Below are 25,725 nucleotides of genomic sequence, written 5' to 3' on the forward strand. Positions count from 1 at the left end.
AGCGGACGGGCCGGGACCACCCGATAGCGGGAACGCGGGGAACGGGGAGAGAAGGGCCCGGGGGTAGTAGAGCGGAGCGCGGGCAGCGGGGAGACGGGGCCCGAGAGGAAGGGAAAAATGTGTGGGGAAAAGAAGGCAAAGAAAGAAAAAGGGCAGAAACGGTACTGGAAAACACACCGGGCAGAAATCTGTTGTTAAAACGCTAAAACCAGGGGAGAGCGCGAACGCAGTCCCCCACTACCACAAATTATGCAGTCGAGTTTCCCGCATTTGGGGAAATCGCAGGGGTCAGCACACCCGGAGTGCAGGGGATGAGCCTCGCCCTGGGAAAACCACCTGCCTGATCATGGTGTCTCCCCTGCCAGGTAAGTATGACCCGCACCGCCACACGCGCCCCCACACCCCGACACACACACACACAACACACGCACACCCCCGACACCCAACGCCCGCACCCCACACGCCCCCACCCGACACCCCCGACCCGCCTCTGCCCCGCGCGGCCCCACGCAGCGCCCGCCCCGCCCGGGACCGCCGTTCTCTGGTGGCGGGGGCCGCTCCCGTCGTGCCTCGCGGTACCTCATTTGCATGGACGCGCCCTCTACGGCAAGGCCCCAATACGCCCCGCCCCTGCGGTCCCGGCGCGGCGCTGGGCGGTAGCGGAGCGATCCGCGTGACCCCGCCCCCACCGCCAGGCCCCGCCCCCTCACCCCGCGCGCGGGGCCGACAGCGGCCGCAGACGCTGCCCGGGGCCCCCCGGACCCCGCGGCTCCTGCCCGGCCCTGCCCGCCCCCACCGGCACCGGCACCGGCACCGGCACCGGCACCGCCCGGGCCTTGGTCCGCCAGAGCCGGGAGGGGCCGGGCAGGAGCCGCCGCGCGGGCGGAGCGGGGCTGGGGCAGCGTCCTCCGGCGGGGCCCGGGGACACGAGCTCAGCTCCGCCGCCGGATGAACCCGCCCGGGGCAAAGCGGCCGCCGCGTCCCCCGCCCGGGGCGGAGACCCCGCACCCCAGACGCGGGGCTGCGCTCCGGCAGCCGGCGGGGCCCTGCTGGGCCGGACTGGTCCGCACCGGGCTCCAGGACGGCTCTGGGCGACGGCTCCTGCAGGGCGGGGGGACAAAAGCGTCCGCAGCCCAACGACGCGCGGGGCCCCCCCGGGCGCGGGGACACGAGCCCCGGCACCCGCAGACCCCAGCGGCTCGCGGGGACGTGGCGGCCGCTCGCGGGCCGGGGGGGGGGCGACAGCGCGGGGGCACCGGGCGGGGCGGGGCGGGGCGGGGCGGGGCGGGGGGTAGGAACGGCCGCACGGAAAGCTCGGGGGGGCTTCAGGGACCGCCTGGAACGGCGGGAGACCGAACTGCGGACGGTGGGGATGGGCCCGGCGCGGGGGGACGGGGAAGGGAACCGGGTGGGTTCATTAACGGTGCCGGCCCAGCCGATGTTCCGTGGAGGAAACTGGGACGGGAGGGGCTGGGACGGGCCCGGAGGGCACGAGGGGGGCCCGAGGGGTGATGCTGAGCATCAGGGCACGGGGAGGGAGAGGAGGTGTCAAAGGATGTCACCAGACTGGGCGGGTCTCCAGGCCGCCTTTGGCGACAACTGGGAGCTGGGCCGGCACCGCAGGGAGGGGCCGTGGCTGACAAATCACCTTCTGTGTTACATTTAATAAGTTGCATTAAGTTGTAATGAGTTGTAGCGGCCAAAATAATTCACCCGTCACAGTGCTCTTCTTTCTGCGGCGCAGGGGCTGTTTATTTTCTTTAAATTCTCTTTTTCTCACATTAACACACACTCGTACAACAAGACACACTTACACTCGCGTTCAAGCTCTCACTTTGTAACAAGCAAATCGGCAACTAGACAGTCATCAACCCTCTCTCCCACAAACAGTTCCACGCTTTCCCCGAGCTCATTTATCTCTCTTCCAAGCTCTGCTTCTCCTCCAAGCCTTGCTGCTTCCCCAGGCCTGAGCAGAGCAGAGCTGGCGCTTCGCAGAGCCGAGCTGCCGGGCTGAGCTGCTGCGGTGGTGCAATTCTTACCCCCCCCCAACTCTTTGTTGGGCTGCTTGGTGCTACGTGCGATTCCACCCACGTCCCCGAGCTATACACCAGCCTGTGGAGATAAGGACTGATAACGTTAACGAGCCTGGCTCCTGCCCACTGCCCGTTGCTCGGAAACGGCTATAACGGCCCATCATCTCCTCAGGGCCTGGCACACCTGTGCCTGGGATGTGCTCAGGTGGGAACAATAACAGAGTCGCACATTCATGAGGTTCTTGTGCAACTGCTGGAAGGCACCAGCAGGTATCTGACAAAAGTCAATTATCTTGGACCCTATAAACTGCGACCACCAGGGAGACCCTTTGAGCTCTCCGGGATCGCAGCGGCCTGTGACCAGCATCTCCCCTGAGCTGGGACGCCTCTGAGGTACCAAACCCTTCGGGTGTCGTCTGCTCCAGGCGGAAGGCCCAGGTGAAGTCCGCCCGCTCGAGTCTCCATTATCGCCCGTTGAGGAATGCCAAGGCATTGGGAGTATTTGCTCGAAACTCGAGAGGGAAATTTTCTTTGAGCTAGCTTCTCTTTCACCCGTTCTTTCTCTGCTTATTGGGGGGGGGGGGGGGGTGTGGGTACGTGCCCTTGTTTCTGTGTGTGTGTGTGTGTCCGTCGTGTGTTCGTTCTACTGAATCCAAACACCTTTGTTTCCGTGTGTTTGTCTGTTTTGTGTATGCGCACGTATATATAAAGGTACCGTTAAGTTAGTGTGAATCTTGTCATTTTAGAATCTGTGAATAAGTCGCTTTTCTTTCTTTCAGTATTTCTGAGTTACTTTGTAATGATAAATTGCTGTTATTAATAAACCTAGATCCCTTATGAAATCATTACCGTGTCAGTACTTTCATCCACGACAGCTCCCGGGCCGAGCTCTCCACCTTTGCCGAGCTCCCCAAAACGGAGCTCCCCAGCCGATGTCGATTTGGCTCTGAAGGATCGACTCTCCCCGGCCGTGCAGGGCTGACAGGCCGATGCCCACTTGCCTCTTCATCATTTCCCAGCAACACGTGATTTGACTCTTAACACACGAACCTCCCCCCCAGCGCAGGGCTGACACTCCCACATCTCCCCTCCTTTGTTTTACAGCTGCACCTGCAAAGGCCTTATCAGTTCAGGTTTAGACAAACTTCAGAAAACACAATATACGTAGAATAATTACAAAATAAGGAAGATAACTCTACGATCTGCTCCTTAAGCTTACCGAATTCTACAGTCTACGGTATTTGTAACTTAACAGTACAAGCTGCGTTTTATTATTTTCCTTAAACTTAACAAATACTACAATCTACACTATCAATGTGCATTATTTTTAACTTCCTTAAGCTTCAAGACTTCTAAAGGTCAAAACACCGTTAAAAATCCACCAAGGCCTTTAGGATATAGACGGGTGCTTTCAGAACAGCCGAGGGACACCGCGGTGCCAACCGCTCCTGTAAAACCCAGCACACGCGCTGTGAGTTTTCCCGTCCGTCCCCATCGCCGCTCCTCTCTGCGGGGCGGGGGTCCGTGTGCGGTGTCTGCGCGGGGCGGGGGGTGTCGGCGCGTTGCGGGGCAGCTCCACGCGTTATTGGGCCGCAGGGGAGACACCGCGCTCGGGCGGGGGGCTCTCTCGGGCGGGGGGCTCTCCCGGGCGAGGCTCATCGCCCGCACCCCGTGTGCTGACCCCTGCGGACTTCTCCTCACCGGAGAAAGCCGCTGCGTCATTTACGGTACCGGGGTGTCGCCTTCGCGCTCTCCCCGTCCGTCACGGTGACAGCAACGGCCTCGAGTTCTCGGTAAAAGGCGTCGCCGCGCGTCTCCTCCGCCCGCTCCTGCCGCTCCCCGCGCACCCGGCGGCGGCTGAACGAGGCCCCCGGGGGCAGTTTCCCTCCTCCGCGTTTCACCCGCCCAAGGCCCCGGCGCCGCTCCCGGCCGCGGCTGAGGCTCGAGCGGGGGGGCTCGGCCCTGGGCTCCCGCCGGCTCCTGGGGCGGGCGGTTCCGCGGGGTTCGGTACCCGAGAGGCAGAAGAGCCCGGGGCAGCTGTGGGCACGGGCCGCTGCGCCCCGGGAGAGCCCGGAGGGTCCAACCCGGGGCCGCTGCTGGCGGGGCCCAGACCACGGACTGTCCGCGGGTCTCTGCGCCGCCCCGGGACGGGCCCAGCGGGGTGTGGAGAACAAGGGGTGTCCGCGGCCCCCCACGAGGCCAAGGGAAGATGGGGCAGATTTCTAGCGAGGCCACTCTGTTCTTGTCACCGGAACACCAGGGGAGAGCGCGAACGCAGTCCCCCACTACCACAAATTATGCAGTCGAGTTTCCCGCATTTGGGGAAATCGCAGGGGTCAGCACACCCGGAGTGCAGGGGATGAGCCTCGCCCTGGGAAAACCACCTGCCTGATCATGGTGTCTCCCCTGCCAGGTAAGTATGACCCGCACCGCCACACGCGCCCCCACACCCCGACACACACACACACAACACACGCACACCCCCGACACCCAACGCCCGCACCCCACACGCCCCCACGCGACACCCCCGACCCGCCTCTGCCCCGCGCGGCCCCACGCAGCGCCCGCCCCGCCCGGGACCGCCGTTCTCTGGTGGCGGGGGCCGCTCCCGTCGTGCCTCGCGGTACCTCATTTGCATGGACGCGCCCTCTACGGCAAGGCCCCAATACGCCCCGCCCCTGCGGTCCCGGCGCGGCGCCGGGCGGTGGCGGAGCGATCCGCGTGGCCCCGCCCCCTCAGCAGCGTCGCAGCGCTCCGCTCCCTCCGCCGCCGCTCGCGGCTCTGGCTCCTCCCGCCGCCGCCGCCGCCGCCGCCGCCGGTCGTCGCGCGCTGTCCGTTCGTTCCTGACCGCGGCGGGTCCGGGCCGAGGGTTCAACTCCTCTGCCCTTAGTTCTGCCGCAGGGGGACCCCTCCCCACACCCTGCCCCCGGTTCCGCCCGCGCCTGCAGAAGGAGGAAGCTCTCGGAAGGCTCTTGATTACGATTTTGTTAATTAGTGATGAGTAGACGCGGTCTGACGGGTTTAACTGATAGAACAGAGCCGCTCCCAGGACACCCCTGGCCGGCCGGCGCCAGCACTGCCCGACCCCCCGGCAGCCCTGGCCGCGGCGGGGTGACAGCCCCGTCCCGCTGAGTCAGCAGAAACCAATCCCGGCATCGGGGGGGCTCGACCCAAAGAATTTCTGAGCGAGACCAAACCGCGCTGCAGGAGAGTTTCGCTTCTGTTTGTTCCCCAGCGGCTCCTCGGCTCTTTCCCCGCGGCCTCTGTCCAGACACAACCAAACGCCCCCGGTGTCCCCCGAAGTCCCCCCCGGGCCCTGGGGCGGACGGAGCCGCGGGGCCCTCGGACGCGGGGCCCAGAGATGCCGTCGGGGGGGATCTCGCCGGCCGAGGAAGGGGGCGCCCGGACGTCCCGGCCACGCGCGGAGAGCTCGGCTCGAAGCGCCGTGAGGAAGAGCGCGTCCTTCCCCCGGAGCGCCCAGACCCCCCCTCTGCTTCCCCTGCGCCGGGGCTGGGCCGGGGCGTCCCCGGAACTCCCGAGCCCGAGCGCCCCCTCTCCAGGAGATCGGACGGACGGGTGTGCTTCGGGGGTGCGGCACCTGACGGCCCCTACTCGTTCTGGGGAGCCCTTACGGCGGGAAGCCCCGGGCGGCGCCAGCGCTGCCGGTACCGACCACCCGCCTCCCGGTCAAACTTCCCCGCGGAGCCGGTTCCTCCGTTCCGGGTTCGCTCTCGCCGAGCCCCGGGAGCGGCTCCGCCGCCCTTTCTGCCGGTGGCACCGAGAACCTCAGCCGGGGGCATTTCGCGTCCCCTCGCGTCCATCCCCGGGCACGGCGGGGGCCGGGAGGGCACCTTCCCGCCGGGGCCGGGCGCTCGTCCCCGGGACTCCCCGTCCCCGGGACTCCCCGTCCCCGGGGGCAGCGGCGGGAGCGCCCGTCCCCGCGGGGGGGGCTGGGGGTGCGGCCGTGGCAGGCTCCCGGCCGCGGCGAGCCCAGCTCGGTACCGGCGGAGCCGGGTGGCCGCGGGCCGGGGCGGGTGTGGGTCGGCGCAGCCGCTGCGGGCGGGACCGTCGGTGCCAGCGGGGCCGGTCACGGCCGGGGCGGGGCGGGCGGGAGCGGAGGCCCCGCCCCCTCAGGGCTGCCGCGGCCCCGCCCCTCGCCCCTCGCCCCTCGCCCCGCCCCTCGCGCCGTGAAGGGCAGGGCCTAGTGGGGGCTCGAGGGGGCGTGTCCATGCAAATGAGGTACCGCGAGGCACGACGGGAGCGGCCCCCGCCACCAGAGAACGGCGGTCCCGGGCGGGGCGGGCGCTGCGTGGGGCCGCGCGGGGAGAGGCGGGTCGGGGGTGTCGCGTGGGGGCGTGTGGGGTGCGGGCGTTGGGTGTCGGGGGTGTGCGTGTGTTGTGTGTGTGTGTGTCGGGGTGTGGGGGCGCGTGTGGCGGTGCGGGTCATACTTACCTGGCAGGGGAGACACCATGATCAGGCAGGTGGTTTTCCCAGGGCGAGGCTCATCCCCTGCACTCCGGGTGTGCTGACCCCTGCGATTTCCCCAAATGCGGGAAACTCGACTGCATAATTTGTGGTAGTGGGGGACTGCGTTCGCGCTCTCCCCTGGTCTGCTGGTTGCAAAGACAGAGCTCGGTCACTGGGTGGTCGCGCACACGCGCTTCATTTGCTCCTTTTCCCCATCCTGCCTGGTCGCTTTGTTCCCTGAACCATCTCGGTTGGAAAAGCCCTTGAAGCTCCTCCAGTCCAACCATGAACCTCACCCTGACCGTTCCCAACTCCACCAGATCCCTCAGCGCTGGGTCAACCCGACTCTTCAACCCCTCCAGGGATGGGGACTCCCCCCCTGCCCTGGGCAGCCCATTCCAACGCCCAACAACCCCTTCTGCAAAGAAATCCTTCCTAAGAGCCAGTCTGACCCTGCCCTGGCGCAGCTTGAGGCCATTCCCTCTTGTCCTGCCGCTGGTTCCTTGGCTCAAGAGACTCATCCCCCCTCTCTGCACCCTCCTTTCAGGCAGTTGCAGAGGGCCATGAGGTCTCCCCTCAGCCTCCTCTTCTCCAGACTAAACCCCCCCCAGTTCCCTCAGCCGCTCCCCATCACACCTGTGCTCCAGACTCTGCACCAGCTCCATTGCCCTTCTCTGGACACGCTCGAGTCATTCAATGGCCTTTTTGGAGTGAGGGGCCCAAAACTGAACCCACTCATCGAGGGGCGGCCTCACCAGTGCCGAGCCCAGGGGTCAGATCCCTTCCCTGTCCCTGCTGGCCACGCTAGTGCTGATACAAGCCAGGATGCCATTGGCCTTCTGGGCCACCTGGGCACACTGCTGGCTCATTATCAATCCCCCCCAGGTCCCTCTCTGACTGGCAGCTCTCCGGCCACTCCTCCCCAAGCCTGTAGCGCTGCTGGGGGTTGTTGTGGCCCAAGGGCAGCACCCGGCATCTGGCCTTAGTGAAACTCCCCCCATTGGGCTCAGCCTGTTGAAAGAATGCAGCGGGAGCCCAGCCATCATTTAATGCACAAAGGCTCAACTTTATTAGTACTCACACTCCTTTTATATCTACAATAATCAGTTCATACATATTGCAAAAGCGAGCTCCTTATAGGTTGCTAAGGTTAGATACATTGGTTGCTAAGGTTAAATACCAATCCCTCCCCTTATGATTTCTGCAAGGCCTTGTACATAGTCTTGCTTCTGTTCTTTGTTCTTCTTTGATACTTTTCGGTATTTTCCCATCACGTCGCCGTTGTCAGCAGTTCCTCGGTGCTATACCCTTTCTCACGTAGCCAGTTGTTAGCAAACTGCTCCACATCTCCCCCGTTTTCTTTTTGCACTTGTGCTAAAAATATTGCAGAGGCAGTCTTCTGCAGGGCCCTTTGCAGAAGACTGACAATACATGGCAACATCAAAAGCACAGTCACAATTATCAAGATCATGACCCCCACAGTTTTGACCAGAGATATCAACTATCCAGAAAGTCCCCATCCTTTTAACCAGCTTTCAATCCCTAATCCATCTACCTGTTTCAAGCTGTGTAGACCTTCTTGTAATTTCTTAATCTTTGCATGGACTGAAGAATAATTGTCTGTCAGGTTCATGCAACACATTCCTTCAAATTCCTCACATCCATGGCCTTGTGTTAAAAGCAAAAAATCAATAGCTGCTCTATTTTGTAACACTGCATGGTTAACACTTTCTACATCTGCTGTAAGCCGATCTAAAATTTCAGAAGTGCGATTAAGCTCATCTTCTGCCCAACATCCTATCTGTTTTGCTATCAGTCGCTGTCGATGAGCTTGTCTCTCTTCTGGCGTCATTGGGAGGTGCGGCAGGTTTCGCCCATCTCGCTGGAACCCACACAGTGCCTGTTGGTGTAGAAACACAAAGATATCCCCTTCCCCATATTACTACTTTAGCTGGTCCTTTCCACAATCCATCTTTTGGATCCTTATAATTTACCCATATCTCTTTCCTTCCCTCACTTACTTTTGCCTTTTCATAATGTAACATAGCTGGTGGTTGTTCTGCGTCTCCAAATATACACAAGTGATTCATTACAAATAATGTTTTTGCTAATCTTTCTTGTACATCCTGTATTTCCTGATATTTTGTTACATAACGTTTCAAGGTACCATTTGCTCTCTCAACTATGGCCTGTCCTGTGGGAGAATGCGGTATCCCTGTTACATGCTTCACTCCCCACTTGTTTAAAAATCTTTGCATTCGACTTCCGACATATGCTGGTCCATTGTCTGTCTTTATAGTATTCGGGACTCCCATTATTGCAAAACAACATGTTAAGTGTCTGATTACCTGTATGGCCTTTTCCCCACTCTGTGCAGAGGCCCATATATATTTGCTATAAGTATCTATAGTAACATGTACATATTTAAGTCTACCAAAGCTTTGTATGTGAGTCACATCCATTTGCCATACTTCATTAGATTTCGTCCCTCTAGGATTGACTCCTATTCCAATACCAACCCCTTTATTGTGAAAACTACAAACAGGGCATGTTTTTACTATGGCCGTTGCCTCCGCCATCGTGATGCCAAATTGTGTTTTTAGCCCTTTTGCATTCTAATGGAATATGTCATGTGCTTCTTTTGCCAATTTGTCTTTCGGCATGGGAACATGTACAGCAGTGGATACCAACTTGTCCGCTCGAGCATTACCTTCCCCAAGTCCTATATCCCATTTATGACTCCTAACATGGATTACAGCATACGGTTGTTCCCTTATTTTTATGGCCCTCTGTAATTGTAAGAACAACTCATAGAGACGCTTATTTTGTACTTCCCTGACTTCTGCATCTTCTATCCTTGCTACTATTCCTGCTACATACATAGAATCAGTTACAATATTCAATGGTCCATTAAACTTAACCATCGCCCAAACTACTGCCAACAGTTCCAAAGTTTGTAGTGTGTCTTGTGCTGTGGCTTTTAATATCTCGTGTTTCCATGTATTATCTTCTTGCCACGTTATAGCTGCTGTCTGAGATTTCTTTCCTGCATCTGTATAAACTGTGATGGCATTCGGAATCGGCGCCTGTTGTCTTTTTGGCTGTTCAATCCAATGTAATTGTCCTAACCATCTCAAAGGTTCCATAGATAATTGATCAGTTGACAACATCATTGGCCCATTTAACATGGCTTCCTGCAATGCTGTGCTATTTGCCAGGTACCACTGCATGGTTTCCTTCTGCATTGGACAGTATATGAATTGAGGTTCTCTTCCACTTATTTGAATAACTCGCACACGACCTTTCTTTACTAAATTTGCTAGTGCCTCAATTCTTTGAAGTAAAGATTTTGATTGTTGTAATGCTGGCGTGATCCATTCTAGCACCCATGTCTCCCCCGTTTTCTTTTTAGACTGCGTAATAGCTCCGAGCAAATGCTGTGAACCCATCCACACAAGTATGTCCAGGGGGAGCTCAGCATCTCTCCGACGCACTTGTCCAGAAGTAATACGATCCATAATCTGTTGTAGCACTCGCTTCTGGTCTGCTGATAAAGACACCACCTGTGCAGGGTCATTTCCTTTTAACAGTGGTCGTAATTGCTGTAAAAGTTCGTTTGGAATGCCCACTATAGGTTTTAGCCATTGTAAATCTCCTAATAGCTTCTGAGCATCGTGCAGTGTTGAAATTTCAGGATTAATTGTTAATTTTTGTGGTGTTACTATTTGTTTCATCAAAGACAATCCCAAATATTTCCATGGAGCTGTTTTTTGTATCTTTTCTGGTGCAATTACCAATCTTTGCTTTGCAAGGGTGTTTACAATTTCTTTTATCTGTGTTTCTGTAAATGGTTCTTTCTGCGCAAATAATATATCATCCATATAGTGATAAATTATAACATTAGTCCATTTTTGACGTAATGGCTGTAAGGCCGCATCTACAAAAATCTGACATAAAGTTGGACTATTTCTCATTCCTTGTGGTAAAACTGTCCATTCAAACCGTTGATCTGGCCCTTCTCTATTTATTGTTGGTAAAGTGAAAGCAAATCGGCGCATGTCCCTTTCATGAAGTGGAATCGTAAAGAAACAATCTTTTAAGTCCACAATCAATATAGGCCATTCATAAGGTAACATAGCTGGATTCAGCATACCTGGTTGTAAAGCCCCCATTGGTTCCATTTGTTTGTTTACTTCCCTAAGGTCATGCAAAAGTCGATATTTGCCTGATTTCTTTTTTATGACAAATATCGGAGTATTCCAAGGACTAGTAGATAATCTTAAATGTCCTTGCTGATATTGTTCTTGTACTAGCAGGTGTGCTTGCTCAAGACTTTCCCTTTTTAGTGGCCACTGCTTTACCCATATTGGATCGTCAGATGTCCAAGTTATAGGGATCGGGAAAGTCCAAGCAATGGCCATTAGAATAAATGGTGATCGTTTGTCAAAACTATTCCCATTTGTGCTAACACGTCTCTTCCAATTAAACAGTTTACCCCTGGAGGTAATTGCACTACAGCAAGCACCGCTGTGACTGTTTGTCCTTCAATTGTTAATTGTAGGGGCGGCGTTCGATTAGCTAAAGTTAAACCACCCACGCCAGTGACGGTGGTGGTATGCTCTTGTAACGGCCAGCCTTGTGGTCAAGAAGAAGGCGACAGTACGCTGGAATCTGCGCCTGTGTCTAACAACCCTTCCACAGTTATTGCGTTACCTTGAAATGACAGGTGAACAGTCTTTCTGGGTCTCGTACTCAGATTCAGTGTTAGCAGGGTCAGGCTTCCTGTAGATCCGAAGCCTTTGTTTCCGCGACTCTCTTCAGTCACTGGTCGTATTGTTTGAGTCACTTGTGGCAGAGGCACCAGCTGTGCAATCCGTTGTCCCTGTGCAATCTTTACTGGTGGATTCAGTGTATATGCCATAATATAGATTTCACCTTCATAATCTGCATCGATAACTCCCGGTAAAACAAATAATCCACATTGTGATGCTGATGATCTTCCTAATAATAAAGCTCCCATGGCTCTCCCATTAATAATGATAGGTCCTCGTACATTCGTAGATATTGTTTGAGGATTATTTGTTAACAGGGTAACATCTACTGCTGCTGCCAGGTCCAACCCGAGACTTCCCCGGGTGGTGGGTTGAAGGACTGCGCTGCGGCTGCAACTTTCGTCGTCGCGCGGCGGCTGGCGAACGCGCTCCGTGTGGAGTTTCCCGACCGTCTGCGTCGGTAACACCGCAGTTGCCCCTTTTGAGGTGTTTGCACTCTAACTGTTGTTGCTGCCGAAGTCTGGAGAGGCGCAAGGGCTGTCATAACCTGACTTTGAGTAGCCTGAGCCTGTTCTTTCATTCCTTCCCCTAATTTCTTTATTGCCTCTACAAGAAAAGCCTGAGGTCCAGTGGGTATCGATGACGCTTTTTCAAGTGCCTCCTCTACAGTCCAATTTGCCCTTAATGTATTCAATAAACTCTTTGTAGCAGGATTGCCATTTTGCAAAATACGTTGTTTTAAGAGAGCACCCTGCATGTAGATAGGTACTCTTGCTCTTTCAATTGCATTTACCAACTTATCTACAAAACTGCCCAAAGTTTCTTCTCTCCCTTGCTTAATTCCCATATACATTGGAACTCCGCCTGGTTCTTTCACTTGTTCTATGGCTTCTCTCACTAACCTCATTGCCTCTCTCACTTTATCCGGACCGAGCAGTGCTTGAGCTTCTACTCTAGCATAAGGTCCTAACCCCATTAATTCATCCATTGTAATCCCTTGTAATGGATCTCCTGCTTGCCGCTGTATCGCTACCGATTCTAATACTCTCGCTTGCCAATGCGCATTAAACAACAACAACTGACTAGGAGAGAAAATTAACTTTGCTATACCCCGACAATCTGCAGGCAAAAGAAGTTGAGTGTTCCAAAGATAATCTAACATTTGACGAACCGGTTCACCAGTAACACCATAAGAACTCACTGTAGAGCGCAATTGTGACAAAAGCTTCCAATCTAATGCCGTAACAGTAGCATTTATTCCACCAGCTGGGTTCGGCTGAAACTGAACTGGAAAAGCCATTGCTGTCGCCATCTGAGTCATCGCCTCATCCCCTTTTTCTAACCCCTCTCGTGCCAATGCATTCCAAGCCCGACACCTTTCTTTAGCGATCTCTATCCCCAGCCCATCTTCTGAGCCAGGAGTAGAATTCTCGCTTTCCGGCGTCACAGTGTGGCTGGACGCGTCAGGGCTACTCAGGGCGGGGGCGGGGGGAGCGGTAGGGAGAACTCGTTCTGAGCTTTCCTGTCCCGTCTCTTCGGAACGTAAAGGTGGTAAAACAAGCTCACGAAACGTAGGCGGTAATGGCCACCTAGTTTCCTCCTCCCCATATCTGGTGTTTTTCTCTTTTGCCGCAACTGCGCCCTGTGCAGCTCTTTTTTCCGCCTGATACCTTAGCAATTCATTATGAACCATCCTCCATAACTTTCCCAACTTTTTTGCTGTCTTATCATCGTTCAATGTTAATTCCCATAACTTATCTCCAAATTTTCGCCATTCCGATAACTCATGAACTGTATGTGGATTAATAAAACAACCTTGCTCTACCCCATAAGCTAAAAGCCCCTGAAGATCCTTTTTTACATCTATTCCCTCAACCCGGCGTTGTGTCAGCCAGGATGCAAATAAATCATATGCTGCTTGCCTGTCCATACCTGAATTTTTCCGTTGCAGCCTTTCCAGGTCTCGGCAGCACGTATCAGCAGGGCTCACCTCTTATGACACCCTGGGCGCGGGCCTTTTTAGTCGCCTTTCGCCGTCCTCGCTGCTTAAGGACCTGAACAACCTTCTCTGGTCTTTATCCTTTGTGGTGCCCTATACGTCCTTTGGCACGTATCACGTCGTTAGCAGATCACGTCCTTTGGCACGGATCACGTCGCGGTCACCACTTGTTGAAAGAACGCAGCGGGAGCCCAGCCATCATTTAATGCACAAAGGCTCAACTTTATTAGTACTCACACTCCTTTTATATCTACAATAATCAGTTCATACATATTGCAAAAGCGAGCTCCTTATAGGTTGCTAAGGTTAGATACATTGGTTGCTAAGGTTAAATACCAATCCCTCCCCTTATGATTTCTGCAAGGCCTTGTACATAGTCTTGCTTCTGTTCTTTGTTCTTCTTTGATACTTTTCGGTATTTTCCCATCACGTCGCCGTTGTCAGCAGTTCCTCGGTGCTATACCCTTTCTCACGTAGCCAGTTGTTAGCAAACTGCTCCACATCAGCCCATCGCTCCAGCCTGTCCAGGTCTCTCTGCAGAGCCCCCCTACCCTCGAGCAGATCAACACTCCCACCCAGCTGGGTGTCATCTGCAAACTGACTGAGGGTGCACTCGATCCCCTCGTCCAGATCATCAATAAAGATGTTAAACAGGACTGGCCCCAACACCGAGCCCTGGGGGACACCACTCGTGACCGGCTGCCAGCCAGATTTCACTCCGTTCACCACAACTCTTTGGGCCCGGCCATCGGCCAGTTTTTTACCCAGCGAAGCGTGTGCCCGTCCAAGCTGCGAGCAGCCAGTTTCACCAGGAGAATGCTGTGGGAAACGGTGTCAAAGGCCTTACCGAAGTCAAGGTAAACAACACCCACAGCCTTTCCCTCACCCAATGAGCAGGTCACCCTGTCGTAGGAGGAGATCAGGTTTGTCAGGCAGGACCTGCCTTTCCTAAACCCGCTGACTGGGCCTGATCCTCTGGTTGTCCTGCACGTGCTGTGTGATGGTACTCTGGATGAGCTGCTCCATCAGCTTCCCAGGCACCGACGTCAAGCTGACAGGCCTGTAATTTCCCGGATCATCCTTCCGACCCTTCTTATAGATGGGCGTCACATTGGCCAGTTTCCAATCTGTCGGGACCTCCCCGCTCAGCCAGGACTGCTGGGAAATGATGGAGAGCGGCTTGGCGAGCACCCAGCCAGCTCCTTCAGCACCCTCGTGTGTATCCCCTCCAGTTCCACAGACTTGTGTGTGTCTATGGGATGCAGCAGGTCGCTGACTGTCTCCTGGATTGCGGGGGGGTCGTTCTCCCAGTCTCTGTCCTCTGGCGGAGGGGGCTGGATTCCCTCAGTACAACTGGTCTTGTTATTAAAGACTGAGGCAAAGAAGGCATTAAGCACCTCAGCCTTCTCCTCATCACTTGTTGCCATGTTTCCTCCTGCATCTGGCAGGGGGTGGAGGCTCTCCCTGGTCTTTCTTTGCTACTGACATACTTATAGAAACATTTCTTGTTGTCCTTGATTGCTGAAGCCAGGGTAATTTCCAGCTGGGCTTTAGACCTCCTGATTTCTGCCCTGCAGAGCCTCACAGCCTCTTTGTAATCACTGTGAGTGGCTAGTCCCTTCTTCCAAAGGCTGTAAACTCTCCTTTTCTCCCTGAGTTGCAGCCAAAGCTCCCTGTTCAGCCAGGGTGGTCTTTGTCACTGGCTTCTCTTACAGCACCTGGGCACCGCCTGCTCCTGAGCCATTAACACTTCCTTCTTAAAGAGCGCCCAGCCTTCCTGCACCCCTGTACCCTTCAGGACCGTCTCCCAAGGGATCCTGTCAAGCAGGTGCCTAAAGAAGACAAAGTCAGCCCTGTGGAAGTCCAGGATGTCAGTTCTGCTTAGCCCTCTCCTGGCCTCTCTAAGAATAGAGAACTCTATTATTTCATGATCGCTGTGCCCCAGTCGTCCTCTGACCGCCACATCCTCCACCAGCCCTTCTCTGCTCACAAAGAGGAGGTCCAGCAGGGCACCTTCTCTGGTCGGTTCACTCACCAGCTGCATCAGGAAGTTATCTGCCACACATTCCAGGAATCTCCGGGACTGGTCCCGCTCTGCTGTGTTGTATTTCCAGCAGATGTCTGGGAAGTTGAAGTCTCCCACAAGAACAAGGGCAAGCGATCGTGAGATTTCTCCTAAGTGCCTATAGAATATTTCATGCCCCTCTCTGTCCTGGGTAGGTGGCCTATAGCAGACTCCTACTACCACATCTGCCCTGTTGGCCTTCCCCCTGATTCTAACGCAAAGACACTCCACCCTGTCTTCACTACGCTTGTGCTCAAGGCAATCCTGTCAGTCCCTAACATACAGCGCCACCCCACCGCCTCTCCTTCCTTGCCTGTCCCTCCTAAAGAGCTTGTAGCCCTCAACTGCCGCACTCCAGCCATGGCAGACATCCCACCATGTTTCTGTAATAGCCACCACATCATCACGGCTTCAAGCTCCTCCTGTTTGTTACCCCTGCTGCGTGCGTTGGTATACACGCACTTCAGATGGGCTGGTGTTTCGCCCCCTTCCCCCTTCAGATCTAGTTTAAAGCTGTCACTGAGCCCAGCTCACTCCTGCCCCAAGATCCTCTTCCCCCTCTGGGACAGGTGCATCCCATCCGATGCCAAAAGGTCTGGTGCCCTGTACACCAACCCAGGATTGAAAGATCCAAAGCCCTGTCGGTAACACCAGTCTTGGAGCCACAAGTTCATCTGTTGAGTTCTCCGGTATTCTTCCTCATCCATCCCCCAACTGAAGGGATGCAGGAGAACACAATTTGTGCCCCCGACCCCTTACTCACTTTCCCCAAGGATCTGAAATCTCTCTTCATTGCTTTAGGCCTTCTCCTGGTAATGTCGTCACTACCTACCTGGAAAACCAGGAGAGGGAGTAGTCCTTGGGTCTCAGTAGAGCGGGCAGTTTTGCCGTGAGGGCCTTGATGCGGCCCCGGGGAGGCAGCGACTTCCCTGTGAAGTGGGTCCGGTCTGTGTGTGGGGCCCTCGACACCCCTCAGAATGGAGTCACCCGCTACAATGACTCTCCTGGGGTTCTTTTTAGAACTGGTTTTAATACCTGGTCTAGGATGACCCGGCCTTGGTGGACCTTGGTCTTCCTCCTTGTTTGTCTCATTCTCTTCCTCCTTCTCTTCTTCACTCAGAAGCTCCAGGGCCCCGACTCTATTCTGAAGGGGCACCACGGAGGGTGAGGGAGGTCGGGAGAGGATTTTCCTGCCTCCCTGAGTGGGGACCTGTTTCCAGCCTCCCCCATCCCTTAGGTCCCCTCCTTCTGCCTGGGGGCAAGAGGATGAGGGATCGCCTGCCTCGTTTGGAGCCTCCATTTGCTCCCGTTGCTTCAGGGTGTCACTGTCCCAGTCAATGTCCCTTTCACACTCCCGAATTCTTCTGCATCTCTCGACCTCTTTGAGTTCCGCCGCCAGGCTGAGCAGCTCATCCCGTCTCCCCGCACGCGCAAACACCGAACCCCCCGGGCCCCGCAGCGACAAACCCCCCTCGGTGGGGGGGGGCGCCGGGGCCCGCGGGCTCCACCCGGTAACCGAGGGGTGGCGGGTGCCGGCCCCGTCCCGGTGCCCCTCGGCGACAGCGGCCCCTCGGGGAGCGCCCGCGGCTCCACACCCCGCTCTGCCGCCGCCCCGGGACGGGCCCGACCGAGGGACGGGCTGTGGGGAAAGACCGGCAGCCACCGACGACCTAAACTGTCAGTACTCAAACCTCGCTTAGACTCTGTATTTGTCACCGGAAGACCAGGGGAGAGCGCGAACGCAGTCCCCCACTACCACAAATTATGCAGTCGAGTTTCCCGCATTTGGGGAAATCGCAGGGGTCAGCACACCCGGAGTGCAGGGGATGAGCCTCGCCCTGGGAAAACCACCTGCCTGATCATGGTGTCTCCCCTGCCAGGTAAGTATGACCCGCACCGCCACACGCGCCCCCACACCCCGACACACACACACACAACACACGCACACCCCCGACACCCAACGCCCGCACCCCACACGCCCCCACGCGACACCCCCGACCCGCCTCTCCCCGCGCGGCCCCACGCAGCGCCCGCCCCGCCCGGGACCGCCGTTCTCTGGTGGCGGGGGCCGCTCCCGTCGTGCCTCGCGGTACCTCATTTGCATGGACACGCCCCTGAGGTCCCGGAGCGGCGCAGTGGCCCCGCCCCCGGCGTGTTGTGGTCCCGCTCTCCCGGGGCACCCGCGGTCCCACCCACGGTCGTGGGGCAGCCCCGGCGCCTTTCCCCGGGGCGGGTGGCAGCGCCTGCCCCCGGCCCTGTCCCCCCGCGGGCCGGCCTCGGCGCGGGGCTTCCCGGCCGCACCCTGCGGGGAGAGACCCCCGTTCCCCGGCCGCGTCTCCCACCCCCCCCGGCGGCAGCAGCGCGGCCGCAGGGACCCGCTGTGCCCCCGCCCCCAGCCCAGCGCCCGCCCTCGCCCCCCGCTAGAGCCCGGCCGGGGCTCCAGGGCTCCCGGTGCCACCCCCCACCCTGCAGATGGCAGCAGCGACAGGTGAGAGCAGGGAACAGACACCCCGTTTTGGGGCAGAGGCCGGGAACGCGCAGGGCACTGGGGGTGCCGCGCGGGGAGCACAACCAGCTCACAGCAACCCCTGCCAGGACCTGGCTCAGCCACAATTTCCCCACAGTGGAGAAGGGTGGGAACGCTGCAACACGAGGGGGGACACCCCCCCTCCCAGGGGCCACAGCACAGCAGGCAGACGAGGGGTATTGCGGAGCCTGGGTGGTTTATTAGTGTCCCTGCGGCTGCCCCGGCTACTGATCCACGCTCTTGACACGCAGGACGACAGGCACGGAGGTGCAGGGGATCATGCCCAAGTCTGTGATGACCAGATCCACCAGGTCAGGCGGCGTCACGTCGTAGACCAGGTTGAGGAGGCGCAGGGACTTGTTCTCCGCCCAGCCGCCGAGCTGGGCCTGGCCCTTCCGCAGCACGATCAGGTCGTCGGGGTCATCTGCGGAGAGAGCAGCAGCGGGTGGGCTCAGGGGGAGGGACAGCACCGCTCCCTGCCCCCCTGCCCACCAGCACAGCCCCTCGCCCTTCAGGGCTTTTTATTTTAGGTAAACACTGACAAATGTTCAGAGCTCCCGCTCTGAGTGATGCTTTTCATGATCTTGTTTCATCAAAGCGCCTTTCCTTCCTTAGTATTGTTCAACTGTCAGTGTAGAAACGGGGGAGAAACAAAACTCTTATGTTAGAGGGAATAAACTGTCAAACAAAATTTCAGGCTTAAAAAAAAAAAAATTACAAAAATACAAACATTAAGTGCTCTGAACTGGCAGTGAGAACGCAAAGGGAAAAATCTCTCCTGACTTGCACTGTAGCAGCCAGAACACCCACAAAAATTGTGCCAAAGAGTTGAAACCCAAAACTTCAGGTAATATTTTGGATTGCAAAATGAGGATAAACTCAATGTTCAAACAAAAATCTGATAAAATGCCATTTGGAAACTTAATGTTTGTAAAAAAAAAAACCCAAAACTTTTTGGTTGGACTAAGTGATCTTCAAGGTCTTTTCCAATCTAGATGATTCTGTGATGGCAGGGCAGGGCAGCCCGGCCCCGCCAGCAGCGGGAGGAGGAAGGTCCCAAGGTGGGAGGAAGAGGAGAGAAGCCGTACCCAGCTCATTGGACACAAAAGAGTCTGTCTGCACCCGCTCGCAGAACTTGTAGGTCTCGCAGCACACCAGGACGGGCACATTGTAGGCCTTGGAGACCAGCGCTATCTGGGACGTCCCCACCCGGGACATGACAGAGCCGTTGGCCAGGAGCGCGTGGGCTCCCAGCAGCACTTTGGACACCTGGCAGGGGAGTGCAGGGACCCGTCAGCACCTCCGGTCAGGCTGCAGCCTCCCCCCTGCCCGCGGCGCAGCCCCGCTCCTCACCTCCGGCAGCACGTAGGAGATGGCGTTGATCATCACGTAGGTGCAGTGGATGCCCTTTCGCACCAGCCGGCGCAGCGTCTCCCGGCCCTCCAGCCGCGGCCGGCTGTCCACCACGATCACACGGAAGGCCCGGCCCTTCTTCGTGTGGGCATCGCACAGCGTGCGGTTCACCAGGGAAGAGCTGACCCACATCGCTTACGAGCCTGCCCCGTCCCGCCCCATCGCCCAGAAAACTTCCCTCGGCGCTGGCTCCCGTGCAGGACCCCCAGGAGCCAGCCGGGCAGGTTTCTGGGGTCTCTCCAGGGGACAGCCCCGCCGTGGCGCGTCCTCCGCCACACCCAGCCCAGAGGGAGCAACGCCTCTGACCCAGGGCAGCGGGCAGGCTCCCGCCGCACCCAGAGCCGATACCCACCCTCGCCGGTACAAGCGCTGCCCCTTCCACACGCCCTCCTGCTGCACTCGCTCCCAGAGCCCCCTCTCCCTGTTCGCAGACAGAAGCGATCCCTCAGCGCTCTCTGGAAGCGGCACTGACCTCCCCCTGCCCGTCACCTCAGCGAGGGGCCCCCCCTCCAGTCCCTCTCCAAGCTTCCATCTCAACGCTCCAGGCCCGCGCTGGCCCCCTGCCCCTGCTCCCTCCTCCGCCCAGCACCCACGAGGCTCATCACATCTGGACCCTGTTTTGCCACAGCAGCCTCAGACTCCTTTTCCCAACTCTATTTTCTGGGACACAGTCTCTTAAAGGAAGAACGAGCTTCCGTATTTTTGCTCCCCGACATCAGCCTTTGCTGCAGTTTGTTTAAAACGCCGTAAACAGCCACGGCTGCTCTGTGGGTGCCCTGTATTGGAGCAGCGGTGAATCCGGGTTTATTCAAACACGTAACTCTGGACACATGCAGAGGACGGTGCCGGGCCCTGGCCGGGAACAGCAAAGTCTCACGGACAAGCCTTCAGGCTTCTGTCAGGCACCTCCCAGCCCAGCCAAGGCGCTGCTGGCGGGTCTGGCGTTGGTGAGTGGAAAGGGCGGGCAGTGCCAACTCGGGCATTCATAAAACCGAGTCTAAGGCACTAACACCACTGCGTTAATCAGTACAGGCTATAAGGCTACTTGATCAGCCCCTCCCGTTTGTTCTTGTCATGAGTCCGAGGGCACCAGTGCTCCCAGCATCCAGCCTGTCCCAGCGGGTGGAGAAACTGGGAACACGGCCAGCAGGACACAGCGCTGCGGGGACGCCTGCTCGAGCCAACGCCGCAGCTGCGCTCTGTGGGCACGGTGCAGTGCTCCCCCAGCAGCCGCCAGGCAGGCAGCGCTGTCACCGCCTCGCGCCGCGAGCGCGTCGGCCTGCCCGTCTCCCAGGATGGGAGCAGAGTCCTGAAGAGCTCTCTGCCTTCTCTAGAGCACCGGCAACGCGTCCACATCCAGACAGCAAGTGCCGGTCCCAGGGCCAGGCTCAGCTCCATCCTGACACCCTCACACCCCCACTGCGCTGTCCTGCACCGACAAACCTCTCCCTCGTGCCTTTACGCACCAGCTCCCCGCCGCAGCCAAGGTCAGACTGGCACCCCCGGATTATTTCCGGTTGCTGGACCCAGCGCCACAGCCCCTCCTGCCCCCTCGGGCAGCAACGACCTTCCCACCCTTGAAAAACTGCTTTTGTCAGAGCTTCCCGCGTTCGCTCGACCGCTCCGTTTCCTTTTGCACCTGCCCCAGCTCTCCTCTTACCATCCGTACACCAGGATCACGTCATTGTCATTTATCTTCTCAAAGGCCGACCTGGAAATGGCTTCAGCTGCCAGAAGAATCTTCTCCCGCAGATACTTGTCGATCGTGTCCTGCAGCTTCTCCTTCGCCTGGGGAGATAGCGCCATCACGTACAGCAGGGTCCTGCCACACCGTGGACAATCCACCATCGAAGAATTTAAATACAACCTCTGGGGTGTTTGAAATAGATTTTAAGGCCCAGTGAAATGTGTTCAGGACCGAGCGATCCTGTACCGTTACCAAGGCAACCGGAACGCTGCTCCACAGGCCTGGAAAGTGTCCTCAGCCTGCTGCTTGGATAGTCCCAGCCCAAGGCTGGTTTAAATCCCAGGCAAGCTAATCCTGTAGAGCCAGGCTTAACAAAGGATGGTTAATTGACTAAACACGGGGGTTTTGCCAGATTAAGAGAATTCAGTATACAGAAACCGCTCGCTCTACCCAAGCTTTTAACAAAACATCTTGAAGTCTTTCTCAGAACTGTGCGAGATGAAAACTAGTGGAAGGAAGATGAAGATGATGATGATGACCCGAAAGATGGCCCTGACACTGAAACAAGGATTGGAACGGAACGAGGAGAATCAGCTGAAGCTGGGGAATAAAATGGACTTTGGAAGTTGATGAAGAATGAAGAGCTGAGAGTTCGTGGGAAAACCCCAAAGACTTTTGTATTGCAGAATGTTCTGTACAATCACCTCTAGAGAAGGTGTTTTTGTCAGCCACGGCCACTCCCTGCAGTGCCGGCCCAGCTCTGAGTTGTCACTAAAGTCGGCCTGGAGACACCCCTAGTCTGGTGACATCCTTTAATGCTGTTGTCCTCCGCAGCCTCGCAGGGCCGAGGGCCAGCAGAGAGCGCATCCCTGCTCCCAACTGAATGCCGAATGCCACCTGCCCCTGGGACGGGGGCTCTGCGGGACACTCGGGGCCACTCCTGCCCTGGCACAAGCCTCCCAGCAGGCCACAGTGCCTTGCCACGCATTCGAGCTGCCATCGGGCCCTCCCAGCTCTGCCTGTTATCTCCCCTGCACCTCCTGGGCCAGTCGCTCTGGTCATCCCATGGAGATTTTCCTGCTCATGCTCCAGCCTGACTCCTCTCAGCCCACCAGCCGTTGGGATCCTCCTGACATGTACCCCCCCGCCCTGCCCCTCGCTCCACAGCCCACAGGCTCCTGCAGAGCTTTTTGTAGCTGAACACTGGAAGAACTGGAGCCTGCTCTCGTGGGAGCCCACTCACCTCCTCCTCTCTCAGTGTGTCGGGGAGGCAGGAAATCTCCTTCTTGAGGAACTTGATGGCGTTGCCCATGCTGGCTGAAAGGGGCCGACACTGGTTCAAGAAGCTGCAGAGAGGAAATGGGTTTAGCTCCAGAAGAGCGCGGAGGGCAAAAGCAAGGACGCAGCTAGGCTGGGGATGGCAGAACCCAGAGCCCAGAAGTCTGGGTGGACACCACCCCAGAGAGGCGACCGACAGACCACGCTCTGTGGAGCTTCAGTCCCTCTGCTCCGCCCCCAGGAGCCCTCACCTGATGTGTGGCTTCAGCTTGGCCACCAGGTCCCGCGACAGCTCCTCGTTTGGGGGAGTGGAGTAATCCCTGATCAGCTGAGACAAGAACAATGAGAACGTGAGCTCGGGGCAACGGCCCCTCCAGGCCAGGCAGGGCATGGGACCACCCTTGCCCAGGAGGCTGCAGGCCAGGCATGAGTGGGCACGGCATGGCTTGACATGCTCTCACAGGTGTAGAAGAATTTTAAATACAACCTCTGGGGTGTTTGAAATAGATTTTAAGGCCCAGTGAAATGTGTTCAGGACCGAGCGATCCTGTACCGTTACCAAGGCAACCGGAACGCTGCTCCACAGGCCTGGAAAGTGTCCTCAGCCTGCTGCTTGGATAGTCCCAGCCCAAGGCTGGTTTAAATCCCAGGCAAGCTAATCCTGTAGAGCCAGGCTTAACAAAGGATGGTTAATTGACTAAACACGGGGGTTTTGCCAGATTAAGAGAATTCAGTATACAGAAACCGCTCGCTCTACCCAAGCTTTTAACAAAACATCTTGAAGTCTTTCTCAGAACTGTGCGAGATGAAAACTAGTGGAAGGAAGATGAAGATGATGATGATGACCCGAAAGATGGCCCTGACACTGAAACAAGGATTGGAACGGAACGAGGAGAATCAGCTGAAGCTGGGGAATAAAATGGACTTTGGAAGTTGATGAAGAATGAAGAGCTGAGAGTTCGTGGGAAAACCCCAAAGACTTTTGTATTGCAGAATGTTCTGTACAATCACCTCTAGAGAAGGTGTTTTTGTCAGCCACGGCCACTCCCTGCAGTGCCGGCCCAGCTCTGAGTTGTCACTAAAGCCGGCCTGGAGACACCCCCAGTCTGGTGACATCCTTTAAGAAAGGGGAGGCAAAGGGGGGCTCCAGGAACTCGAATCTGCAGCAGCAGTGCCAGAACACAATACCAGCAGGACCCAGCCCCGGGCACGGCCAGAAGGAAGAGGCTGCAGAAGACTGAGTGCGGATACAGCCAGGAAGGGATGCCTGCGCCCAGCGCAACGCCCCTGCTGCCCGGCGGGCACAGGCAGGTGCTCACGTACCTGTTTGAAGACTTCCAGCAAGGCGATGCAGCGGGCATTGGAGCCGTTGATAATGCCCTGGGAGTACTGGAGGCCGAGGCGCACCACGGCTGGGTGAATGACTGTGGAGGGGATGCTGCGGGGACAACGGTGACAGACAGAGCTGTTGGCGTTGGCTCTCTGCAGCCCAGGAACAAGCTACCCACGGTCCGGCCCCACCCGAGGGATGGCCTGAGGAGGGGGCTGTCAGTCAGGCCCTGCTCCCTCAGTGACCGGAGGAGCCAGGGTGACCCCACAGCCCGAGGGCAGCTCTCCTCACCCCGCAATGCAGAGCACCTGGCCGCTGCTCCTCAAAGCGAGCAAAGGGGTTCCCCCCCGCCCCCCAAGCCCCCCCCCCCTCCCCCCCAGGACCAGGACACCCCTTTGCTACGGCCATTTTGCAGCCAGGCCAGACAAAGCTGAGGCAAACAGTTGCTGGGGGCCTGGGCTGGGGAGGCCACATACCTCATCTGCTGCGTCAGCGGCTTCTTCCGGCTGTACTGGTGCAAGTGGGAGAACAAGTTGACCTTGGTGCCGTAGTCCTGCCTCAGAGGTACCTGTAGCCGGTGTGTCGATGACAGCTCACCCAAGGCCGCCACAGAGCCCCGCTCGCTCCAGCATCACCAATCACCCCCAGCACTCGCTCGTGGCACACCAGGGTCCCCTCCGCCCAACAAAGAGGGGGCCCCAACCCCCACCACGCCCCCACAGCACGCCTGGCCTGAAGCACACAGCCTGCCGCCCAGCCCCTCTCCTACCTGCTGCCTCTCCAGCTTCTTGGCCAGTTTCCTCTGGGCAGCGGGATCATCCACCTGCACGTGCTCCGGGAGCCGCTTCACCACTGTAAGGAGGGTGGGGTGAGGTAGTACCGCCATGGCGCAGCCCCCAGCCCCGCCACGCCGCCCCCAGCCTGCGCAAACCGCAGAAGGATGGGACAGGCAGCCCCTGCACCCAAAACCCTCCCGCCCTCCGCACCCTGGGGTGACGATGGCTTTACCAGACTGAGGCTCAGTGGGGGTCAGCCTGGGCTTGGCTGCTGCGGCTGCCTGGCCCAGCTCCGCCTTCTTGGCCTGCTTCTGGGCCCGCTCGGCCTCCTGCTTGGCGCGGCGCTCTGCTCGCAGCTCGGCTTTGCTCTTGCCCCCTGCGGGCTTCTCGCCATCGCTGGGGCCGTCGGCCGAGGCCGGGGGGACGCGGGGTGAGCAGCGCCTGCGGGAGAAGGAGGGGGAAGTCTGTGCCCAGACCCTCCTCTGCACAAGGCTCAGCCTCTGGGGGGGCTGGCGGGGTTAAACCCCCATTCCGCAGCACCCCGCCACCCCCGTGCAGCTGACACGGGCCCGCCGGGCCAGCCCCGAACTCGGGAGGGGACGGGACCGGCCTCTCTACACCCCGGACCCCGTGAGGACGCGGGGCCCCGAGGTAGCGAGGGCCAGGGCCGGGGCGCAGCGAGGCGGGACACCCCGGCGGTCCCGCTGTGGCCTCCCCTGGCCGAGGGGGCTCCCGACTCCGGGTCGTTCCAGCCCGGGAGGCCACCGGGGGCCCCGCCAGGCTCGGGGGCTGCCTGGGGGGGTGGACAAGGGCTACTCACCCCGCGGCTGCCACGGGTCGGAGGGTGGCCCCGGCTCCGCGGGCTCGGCCGCCGGCCCCTTCTCGCTCCTCTTCTTCTTCTTCTGCTGCTTCTTCTCCTTCCGCAACTGCAGCTTCTCCTCCCGGGACAGCTCCGGGGCCTGCGGGCACAGACCCGTCAGCAGCGCCCGCTCCCCGCGGCCCGGCCCTCGGCCCCGCGCCGCCGTCCCCCGGCCCCGCTTACCTGCGGCCCCGCCGCGGCTGCCTCGGCGCCCGCACCTGCAACCAGGAGGGAGAAACGTGAGCGGGGCCAGCGGGCTCCAGCCGCGGGGACTGGGGAGAGGCCGCAGCCGGTCCCGCGGGGGCCCGGCCCGGCCCGGCCCCGCACTCACCGCCCGGCGCCGCCATACCGCCCGCCCACAGCGGCCCCTGCCGGCCGGAGGGCGGGTCCCGCCCGCGGGCTGTGCGTGCGCCGCCGTGACGTCACCGCCGCGCCCCCCTGCATGACGCGCGGTGACGTCACTGCGCCGCCGACGTGGGGGCCGGTCCCTCTCCCGCGCTGTCCCCGCCCCTCCCCGCG

At 58.3% G+C, this 25,725-nt stretch overlaps 1 protein-coding gene and 4 non-coding genes across 5 annotated transcripts; 1 reads left to right on the top strand and 4 right to left on the bottom strand.

Annotated features, from left to right (window-relative positions):
* Window positions 1-209: 209 nt before the first annotated feature.
* On the bottom strand, window positions 210-373 carry LOC141921946 (U1 spliceosomal RNA). Its single transcript, XR_012622829.1, has one exon. It is a non-coding gene; the product is annotated as a U1 spliceosomal RNA (small nuclear RNA).
* Window positions 374-4,290: 3,917 nt separating this feature from the next.
* LOC141921947 (U1 spliceosomal RNA) lies at window positions 4,291-4,454 on the bottom strand. The gene has a single exon (XR_012622830.1). It is a non-coding gene; the product is annotated as a U1 spliceosomal RNA (small nuclear RNA).
* A 2,023-nt stretch (window positions 4,455-6,477) lies between these two features.
* On the top strand, window positions 6,478-6,641 carry LOC141921948 (U1 spliceosomal RNA). The gene has a single exon (XR_012622831.1). It is a non-coding gene; the product is annotated as a U1 spliceosomal RNA (small nuclear RNA).
* Window positions 6,642-17,060: 10,419 nt separating this feature from the next.
* On the bottom strand, window positions 17,061-17,224 carry LOC141921949 (U1 spliceosomal RNA). The gene has a single exon (XR_012622832.1). It is a non-coding gene; the product is annotated as a U1 spliceosomal RNA (small nuclear RNA).
* An 818-nt stretch (window positions 17,225-18,042) lies between these two features.
* EIF2B4 (eukaryotic translation initiation factor 2B subunit delta) lies at window positions 18,043-25,609 on the bottom strand. The gene is made up of 13 exons (XM_074820460.1): window positions 25,538-25,609; window positions 25,390-25,424; window positions 25,164-25,306; window positions 24,580-24,788; window positions 24,341-24,423; window positions 24,048-24,139; window positions 23,565-23,679; window positions 22,493-22,569; window positions 22,207-22,309; window positions 20,937-21,064; window positions 19,217-19,397; window positions 18,952-19,132; window positions 18,043-18,287 (listed from the first exon to the last, which is right to left on the bottom strand). The coding sequence occupies exons 1-13, from the start codon at window positions 25,551-25,553 to the stop codon at window positions 18,088-18,090; spliced, it is 1,563 nt and encodes a 520-aa protein (XP_074676561.1). The 5' UTR covers window positions 25,554-25,609; the 3' UTR covers window positions 18,043-18,087.
* Between the last annotated feature and the right edge of the window lie 116 nt (window positions 25,610-25,725).

The sequence above is a fragment of the Strix aluco genome, chromosome 3 (assembly GCF_031877795.1).
Source record: "Strix aluco isolate bStrAlu1 chromosome 3, bStrAlu1.hap1, whole genome shotgun sequence".
Lineage (NCBI taxonomy): Eukaryota > Metazoa > Chordata > Aves > Strigiformes > Strigidae > Strix > Strix aluco.

What these genes read in the sequence shown, in the direction of transcription:
- EIF2B4 (XM_074820460.1), bottom strand. An exon ending in CCCCACTGAGCCTCAGTCTG is followed by an intron (nt 24,424 to 24,579) that starts GTAAAGCCATCG and finishes CCCTCCTTACAG; the next exon opens with TGGTGAAGCGGCTCCCGGAG. An exon ending in TGCTGGAAGTCTTCAAACAG is followed by an intron (nt 22,570 to 23,564) that starts GTACGTGAGCAC and finishes TTCTTGTCTCAG; the next exon opens with CTGATCAGGGATTACTCCAC.